We start from the raw sequence: 10,000 nt of genomic DNA, 5'->3' as shown, positions 1-10,000 counted from the left end.
ACACACACACACACACACACACACACACACACACACACACACACACCACAACTAGAACAAGGTACAGCCTATCATGCACGGACTTTCACACGTCTCACATGAGAGTGCGCGCTCGCACACACACACACACAGTTCTCAAGAATTTAAAAGGTGGATTGAACGTGGAATAAAAGTCTTCAGAGCTCTGGATTTCAACTTAAAAGTTCTGTAGCGTCGTCCTGATGGCAATAGCTCATAATACTTTGCTAAAATATGGGTGTCGTCAGTTGCTATCTGCCTGCTTTTTTTAACCACTCGACTTTCATACAGCTCTTGCATACTAGCTTGTTTCACTCCCACAATTTTACTGCATACACTCATGACATCGTTCAAAACACGCTTGCTCCTCACTCCCAAACTTCCATACCAGCACATAAATGAAACTGTAAGCACAGACTCGATACAACATCGATAATAACTTTGAAGAATATTTGAATTTATACCAACATTTCTAAGCTTCTGTAAACAAAAAATTCTAGATTGACATTTCTTATGAATGGAATCAACATTTCTGTCAAAAGTCAGCCTATTGTCTAAGATAGTCCCTAAATATCTATATTCATTGACCCTCTCCACTGTTTGACCATCAATAACAAGGTCAGCTACAGGCAAGGGGTCTTTCCGAAAATCTATTAACATTTCTTTTGTTTTCAATACGTTGAGATCCAGATAGTTTTTCTCACACCAGGAACAGAACTTTTTAATTTCACTGAAATAAATAGCATCAGAGTTGGACAGATCTTCAATTGCTGAATCATCAGAATATTTTATGACAGGAGTTTCCTCCGTGCCTCTGCAGTCATTTGTGTACAGTGTAAAAAGAACAGGGGACAGCACTGTACCTTGGGGTGCACCAGTAGAAGTAGATTTTAGAGAAGAGTGGGCAGAATGAAAGCGGACGGACTGAGTTCTATTGAGAAGAAAACTTATTATCCAAAGAGTAAGCTTCGGATCAACATCCATGCCTAGCAGTTTGAGGGCAAGGAGATGAGGTTGCATTGTGTTAAAAGCAGAAGAGAAGTCAACAAAAAGGATACGAACGAAAGATCCCGTGTTATTCAAATGAAGGAAAGCATTATGAAGGAGAGTTAGGATAGCATCGTCAGTACTTCTGTGTGCTTTATAAGCAATATATATATATATACACACACACTATAAATATATATATATATATATATATATATATATATATATAGAGAGAGAGAGAGAGAGAGAGAGAGAGAGAGACTCAAGTTGGTTCACTCGTATGTAGGCAAATTCGCGTAACTAGGTTGCGGAACGGCACACAAGGCATAACAATCAGTAAATGAATAAAGCGATTTCTCAGAATTTGAAAACTTTGCGTACATGCAAGGAAATGTTTCGAACAAGATTTGGTGTCTGGTGTGAGTACCATTTCCTCAAACATTTCATGGAGCTTGGCGTGACGGCAAAGAGCAAACAATATCCCATTTTCTTGTAAGTCATCGCTTGATGGACAAAGGAAATATTCACGTTCAACACCAAGAATGGTTTCCGATCAGGGATTGAGGACACACACACACACACACACACACACACACACACACACACACACACACATACACACACACACACACACACACACAACACACACACACACAAAATAAATAAATAAATAAACAAATAAATAAATAGATAAAGGAACAAATAGATATAAATCATTCAATATCAAAATCAAATAGAAATACATTTTTTCGTAAAAGGCAGACAGACAGATAAAGAGACACGTCGATGGGAAGGAAACAAAGATGCTGAGGAAGACCAACAAAGAGACACGTCGATGGGAAGGAAACAAAGATGGTGAAGAAGATCAACAAAGAGACACGTCGATGGGAAGGAAACAAAGATGCTGAGGAAGACCAACAAAGAGACACGTCGATGGGAAGGAAACAAAGATGCTGAGGAAGACCAACAAAGAGACACGTCGATGGGAAGGAAACAAAGATGCTGAGGAAGACCAACAAAGAGACACGTCGATGGGAAGGAAACAAAGATGCTGAGGAAGACCAACAAAGAGACACGTCGATAGGAAGGAAACAAAGATGCTGAAGAAGATCAACAAAGACACGTCGATGGGAAGGAAACAAAGATGCTGAAGAAGATCAACAAAGAGACACGTCGATAGGAAGGAAACAAAGATGCTGAGGAAGACCAACAAAGACGGACAGACAGATAGCCAGATACACACCAACACACAGACAAACAGACCAACCAACCAACCAACCAAACCAGACAACCACCACCCTCACTCCATCCCAACACACTTACCCTAAAAAAAACAACAGTGTCCACATCGCGGGTTCTAGACCCATCAGAAGTGAAGGTTTTTTCGGGCCTTGGCCTGCTCCTACTGACCCACAGCTGAGTGTGCTGTGGGCTCCACTGGGAAGACTGGGGCCACACAGACGGAGGTCATCCATTTCAAGGATGCGTCTTTGGGAGCGCTGCTCCAATTCATTTTTTGACTAACACTGCAGGTTTTTTGCAGGCTTATCCGTGGAGTGATGGCCTGGAGGTAACGCGTCCGCCTAGGAAGCGAGAGAATCTGAGCGCGCTGGTTCGAATCACGGCTCAGCCCCCGATATTTTCTCCCCCTCTCCACCAACAACAGTAATAACAAAAAAAAATAATCCCGGGGAACTAGAAATAACAGTAACAGCAACACATCATTCTGTGGCATCAAAAACCGATAACAATCCCCCAAAACAACAACCGCGACAGCAAATCATTCTGCGGCAACAGAAACAACAGTAATTACAACACATCATTCCTAATAATGATAATGATAATAATAAATTGTACTTATATGGGCGCAAACTCCCCAAGGATTGGTTCTAAGCGCCTCATGAAACAGTACATGTATATTAGTGCACAGTACAACACAAGAGCACATGAAGACATAGAAGTGGAAAACAAGATCAGTATCCACCAGTATCACGTATTGCAGATATATAAATAATCGCAGGAAAAAGGCACAATTCACACGCACACGCACACATACACAATACACACACACACATACACACACACGCGCGCGCGCTCAAGCACGAACCCACAAGCGTGCACAGCACAGAAATACTACAATGGCGGGGGGACACAAGGGGGGGGGGGGGGGTGCAGAGGGTGGAAGGTGACAAAGAACTATGCTTCGTTACATCCAAAGGCCATTTTCAACAGCTGGGTTTTCAGTTTCAGTTTTCTTTTGAAAGAGGACAGAGGGGGCGAGGCGAAGAGAATTCCAAACAGAAGTATAGAAAAGAAAATGTCCGCAATTATGCCCTCCCCCCCAACCCTCCTCCCCCCCCCGATGCCCCCCCTCCCCCGACCCCCAACAAATAGCAATAACAATACCAAACAAACAAAAAACAAATAGCAAACAACAAGAGTAACAAAAACAACAACAGCAACCACCATCACCACCACCACCACCACCACCACAACAACCACTTTCGCCTTCAGTTGGGCAGGTTGTCGGCCCTGCTGGAGCAAGGTCTCAACGCCAGCATCCTGCAGTACCCCAGCGATTCAGCCGTCAAGGCCCGTGTGGACATGCTGCAGATGGAGTACTCCTGCTGCGGGGACCTGGACTACAGCGACTGGTTCCACGTGCCCTGGATTCCCAGAAACATACTGGTGGCTGACCAGACGGAGCTACATCTGTAAAGAGAGAGAGAGGACAGGGGGGAGGGAGAGGAGGGGGGGGGAGAGAGAGACGGAGAGAGGGGGGGATAGGGAGAGAGAGATGGAGAGAGGAGAGAGGGGGGTAGGGAGAGAGAGAGATTGAGAGAGGAGAGGGGGGGATAGGGAGAGAGAGAGATGGAGAGAGGAGAGGGGGGGTAGGGAGAGAGAGATGGAGAGAGGAGAGGGGGGGATAGGGAGAGAGAGAGATGGAGAGAGGAGAGAGGGGGGTAGGGAGAGAGAGAGATGGAGAGAGGAGAGGGGGGATAGGGAGAGAGAGATGGAGAGAGGAGAGGGGGGGATAGGGAGAGAGAGAGATGGAGAGAGGAGAGGGGGGATAGGGAGAGAGAGATGGAGAGAGGAGAGGGGGGGATAGGGAGAGAGAGAGATGGAGAGAGGAGAGGGGGGGATAGGGAGAGAGTGAGATGGAGAGAGGGGGGCGGGGATAGGGAGAGAGAGAGATGGAGAGAGGAGAGAGGGGGGGCGGGGATAGGGAGAGAGAGAGAGAGATGGAGAGAGGAGAGGGGGGGGGGGGTAGGGAGAGAGAGAGAGAGGAGAGGGGGGGATAGGGAGAGAGAGATGGAGAGAGGAGAGAGGGGGGTAGGGGGGAGAGAGAGATGGAGAGAGGAGAGAGGGGGGTAGGGGGAGAGAGAGATGGAGAGAGGAGAGAGGGGGGTAGGGAGAGAGAGAGATGGAGAGAGGAGAGGGGGGGATAGGGAGAGAGAGAGATGGAGAGAGGAGAGGGGGGGGTAGGGAGAGAGAGATGGAGAGAGGAGAGGGGGGGATAGGGAGAGAGAGAGATGGAGAGAGGAGAGAGGGGGGTAGGGAGAGAGAGAGATGGAGAGAGGAGGGGGGGATAGGGAGAGAGAGAGATGGAGAGAGGAGAGGGGGGGATAGGGAGAGAGAGATGGAGAGAGGAGAGGGGGGGGATAGGGAGAGAGAGAGATGGAGAGAGGAGAGAGGGGGGATAGGGAGAGAGAGAGATGGAGAGAGGAGAGAGGGGGGATAGGGAGAGAGAGAGATGGAGAGAGGAGAGAGGGGGGATAGGGAGAGAGAGAGATGGAGAGAGGAGAGGGGGGGGTAGGGAGAGAGAGAGAGATGGAGAGAGGAGAGGGGGGGATAGGGAGAGAGAGATGGAGAGAGGGGGGATAGGGAGAGAGAGATGGAGAGAGGAGAGGGGGGGGGATAGGGAGAGAGATGGAGAGAGGAGAGGGGGGGATAGGGAGAGAGAGATGGAGAGAGGAGAGGGGGGGTAGGGAGAGAGATGGAGAGAGGAGAGAGGGGGGGATAGGGAGAGAGAGAGATGGAGAGAGGAGAGAGGGGGGATAGGGAGAGAGAGATGGAGAGAGGAGAGAGGGGGGATAGGGAGAGAGAGAGATGGAGAGAGGAGAGAGAGGGGATAGGGAGAGAGAGAGATGGAGAGAGGAGAGAGGGGGGGGGGGATAGGGAGAGAGAGAGATGGAGAGAGGAGAGAGAGGGGATAGGGAGAGAGAGAGATGGAGAGAGGGGCGGGGCGGGGATAGGGAGAGAGAGATGGAGAGAGGAGAGGGGGGGATAGGGAGAGAGAGAGAGAGAGATGGAGAGAGGAGAGGGGGGATAGGGAGAGAGAGAGAGATGGAGAGAGGAGAGGGGGGATAGGGAGAGAGAGAGAGATGGAGAGAGGAGAGAGGAGAGGGGGGGGATAGGGAGAGAGAGAGAGAGATGGAGAGAGGAGAGGGGGGGGATAGGGAGGGAGAGATGGAGAGAGGAGAAGGGAGGGGCGCGGATAGGGAGAGAGAGAGAAGAGGGGGGCGGGGAGGGGGGAGGGGGGGGCGGGGGGGGGCGGTAAGATAGAAACGAAACGAAACGCAACGAAACGAAATTTTATTTTAGCAGGGTAATGAGATAAGCAAAACATGCTTTTTCCCACCCAGCCCTTGGATATAAAAGAAAGGAAATAGAGACGGAGAGAGAGAGAGAGAGAGGGAAAGATAGAGAGAGAACGCAAGACTTTTAATGTGAGGTCACCGACCTGTATTCATTGTTGGCTGCACGTGTTGCACACACGTCTTAATGAACTAAAATAAGAGAGGAAGAATGAAAGCATCAATTCAATATACAGTGAGCTCACTGAGAACAAGTCTACTAAATGAAAAGCCTAAGACTAATGTTTATTGCATGGGGCTTGGTGTACTCTTCCCTTTTTTTTTTTTTTTTTTTTTTATCTGCCTGCACTTTCATTTGTGTTTTTCTATCGAAGTGGATTTTACAGTAGAAATTTGCCAGGGACAACCCTTTTTGTTGCCGTGGGTTCTTTTTCGTGCGCTAAATGCATGCTGCACACGGGACCTAGGTTTATTGTCTCATCCGATTGACTAGAGTCCAGACCACCACTCAAGGTCTAGTGAAGGGGGAGAAAATACTGGTGACCAAGGGATTCGAGCCAGTGCGCTCAGATTCTCTCGCTTCCAAGGTGGACGCATTGTCTGGCCACACTCCATACATACAGAACTCACAACTCAAAACGTTTTGATTCAAGGATTAAGATTTTAGGCATAGTCTATTCTTCCAGTCTGTCCTTGTTAATCTACATCTATTACAAACAGCATACACATAAATGAAGGGAAAAGGTATTCATGCAGAAGGACATACATAATGAAGAAGAACCCCCCGGCCCTTCCACTCCCCCCCCCCACACACACACAACACACACACAGACACCCACACCCACGCATACGCATGTATACACACACGGGAGCGTGAGCGCGCTCACACATACATACCTACACATGCGCGTGCCCCCCTCCCCCCCACTGCCCCCCCCCCCCCCCCCCCCCCCCCCGCTCCCCCAACACACACACAGATTGACAGATGGATAGGAAAGTTAGTCACAGAGAGAGAGAGAGAGAGAGAGAGAGAGAGAGAGAGAGAGAGAGAGAGATGTCATCAGTATTCAAGTACCAGAAACATCCGGGTGTTTAAAAGGTACAGTATTGTTACTGCCTCTGAAATCTACGTATGGCAAGTGTAACATACTACAGTGACTACCACCATCACCAATATTACTTGTCATTTGTCACGATCATGGTAGAGAGAGAGGGAGAGACAGAGAGATGGGGGGCGGGGAGTGATGGAATTTCATACTCACCAGAATTGTCTCCCCCCTCCACCAGTCCTTGAATGGTGATCTTGATCAAAGTCATTGGAATGACACGATAAACCGAGGTCCTGTGTGCAGCATGCACTTCGCGCAGGTAAAAGAACCCATGGGCAACAAAAGGGTCGTTCCTGGCAAAATTCTGATGAAATGTCCACTCTAATGTCTGCGTGCGTGAGTGCGTGTGCGCGCGGCGTGCGTGCGTGTGTGTGTGTGTGTGTGTGTGTGGTGTGTGTGTGTGTGTGTGTGTGACGGAAGCCTAAGTGAATGATACAGGAAACGATGAACAATTAAGGCTGTCAGTTCGTTCTGTCCAGGAAAGCAGCCTATTATGCAAATGCAAATGACTCCGTGTTGGAAAAGAGCTCAGAGCTTGGCCGATGACCGAAGATAGGCGCTATGGAAGTATCAATAATAATAATTATGTCATAATGATAATGATGATATAACAACAATAATAATGATGATCTAATGATAATGATAACAATAGCAACAACAACAATAATAATAATATTTAAAAAAAACCAGAACCCCCCCCCCCCCTCTCTCTCTCTCTGTTTGGGCTCTCATTTCCCTGCAGATATCATTATTTCCTGTAGATATCATCATTCCCTGCGGATATTGTTAGTATTCCCTGCAGATATTGTTAATAATCCCTGCAGATATCATTATTTCCTGTAGATATCATCATTCCCTGCGGATATTGTTAGTATTCCCAGCAGATATCATTATTTCCTGTAGATATCATCAATCCCTGCAGATATTGTTAGTATTCCCTGCAGATATCATTATTTCCTGTAGATATCATCAATCCCTGCAGATATTGTTAGTATTCCCTGCAGATATCATTATTTCCTGTATATATCACCATTCCCTGCAGAAATTGTTAGTATTCCCTGCAGATATCATTACTTCCTGTAGATATCATCAATCCCTGCAGATATTGTTAGTATTCCCAGCAGATATCATTATTTCCTGTAGATATCACCATTCCCTGCAGAAATTGTTAGTATTCCCTGCAGATATCATTACTTCCTGTAGATATCATCAATCCCTGCAGATATTGTTAGTATTCCCAGCAGATATCATTACTTCCTGTAGATATCACCATTCCCTGCAGAAATTGTTAGTATTCCCTGCAGATATCATTACTTCCTGTAGATATCATCAATCCCTGCAGATATTGTTAGTATTCCCAGCAGATATCATTATTTCCTGTAGATATCACCATTCCCTGCAGAAATTGTTAGTATTCCCTGCAGATATCATTACTTCCTGTAGATATCATCAATCCCTGCAGATATTGTTAGTATTCCCAGCAGATATCATTACTTCCTGTAGATATCACCATTCCCTGCAGAAATTGTTAGTATTCCCTGCAGATATCATTACTTCCTGTAGATATCATCAATCCCTGCAGATATTGTTAGTATTCCCAGCAGATATCATTACTTCCTGTAGATATCATCAATCCCTGCAGATATTGTTAGTATTCCCAGCAGATATCATTATTTCCTGTAGATATCACCATTCCCTGCAGATATTGTTAGTATTCCCTGCAGATATCATTATTTCCTGTAGATATCATCATTTTTCCATGCAGTTATCATTATTTCCTGCAGATATAATCATTTTTCCATGCAGTTATCATTATTTCCTGCATATATCATCATTTTTCCATGCAGTTATCATTATTTCCTGCAGACATCATCATTCCCTGCAGTTATCATTATTCCCTGCAGATATCATCATTATTCCCTGCAGTTATCATTATTTCCTACAGATAACATCATTCCCTGCAGATATCATCATTATTCCCTGCAGTTATCATTATTTCCTGCAGACATCATCATTCCCTGCAGTTATCATTATTCCCTGCAGATATCATCATTATTCCCTGCAGTTATCATTATTTCCTACAGATAACATCATTCCCTGCAGATATCATCATTATTCCCTGCAGTTATCATTATTTCCTGCAGATATCATCATTCCCTGCAGTTATCATCATTCCCTGCAGATATCATCATTATTCCCTGCAGTTATCATTATTTCCTACAGATAACATCATTCCCTGCAGATATTGTTATTATTTCCTGCAGATATCATCATTCCCTGCAGTTATCATTATTTCCTGCAGATATCATCATTATTCCCTGCAGTTATCATTATTTCCTGCAGATATTGTTATTATTTCCTGCAGATATCATCATTCCCTGCATATATTATTAATTCCCTTCAGATATTATTATTCCCTTGAGATAGCATCATTCCCTGCAGTTATCATTATTCCCCGCAGATATTACTATTCCCTGTAGATACTATCATTCCCTGCAGATATCATTATTCTCTGCAGATATTATCATTCCTTGCAGATATCGTCATTCCCTGCAGATATTATTATTCTCTGCAGATATTATCATTCTCTGCAGATATCACCATTCCCTGCAGATATTATCATTCCCTGCAGATATTATCATTCCCTGTAGATATTATCATTCCTTGCAGATATCGTCATTCCCTGCAGATATTATCATTCCCTGCAGATATTATCATTCCCTGCAGATATTATCATTCTCTGCAGATATTATCATTCCCTGCAGATATTATCATTCTCTGCAGATATTATCATTCCCTGTAGATACTGTCATTCCCTGGAGATACCGTCATTCCCTGGAGATACCGTCATTCCCAGCAGATATCATCATTCTCTGCAGATATCATCATTCCCTGCAGATATCATCATTCTCTGCAGATATCATCATTCTCTGCAGATATTATCATTCCCTGGAGATATCGTCATTCCCTGGAGATACTGTCATTCCATGCAGATATTATCATTCTCTGCAGTTATGATCATTCTCTGCAGATATTATCATTCAGATATTATCATTCCCTGCAGATATTATCATTCCCTGCAGATATTATCATTCCCTGCAGATATTATCATTCCCTGTAGATACTGTCATTCCCTGGAGATATTATCATTCTCTGCAGATATTATCATTCTCTGCAGATATTATCATTCAGATATTATCATTCTCTGCAGATATTATCATTCTCTGCAGATATTGTCATTCCCTGCAGATATTATCATTCCCTGTAGATACTGTCATTCCCTGCAGA

At 45.1% G+C, this 10,000-nt stretch overlaps 1 protein-coding gene across 2 annotated transcripts in view; it reads left to right on the top strand.

Moving 5' to 3' along the window:
- The window catches only part of LOC143296470 (uncharacterized), a 20,230-nt gene that overhangs the window by 2,389 nt on the left and 7,841 nt on the right, over positions 1-10,000 (top strand). For both annotated transcript variants that reach the window (XM_076608419.1, XM_076608418.1), the window contains exon 2: positions 3,520-3,719. In XM_076608419.1, the coding sequence (XP_076464534.1) occupies positions 3,520-3,719 (200 nt within the window). The remainder of the gene's footprint in view (positions 1-3,519; positions 3,720-10,000) is intronic.

This window comes from Babylonia areolata, chromosome 21 (assembly GCF_041734735.1).
Source record: "Babylonia areolata isolate BAREFJ2019XMU chromosome 21, ASM4173473v1, whole genome shotgun sequence".
NCBI lineage: Eukaryota > Metazoa > Mollusca > Gastropoda > Neogastropoda > Buccinidae > Babylonia > Babylonia areolata.
This window is presented reverse-complemented; position numbering and strand designations above follow the sequence as displayed.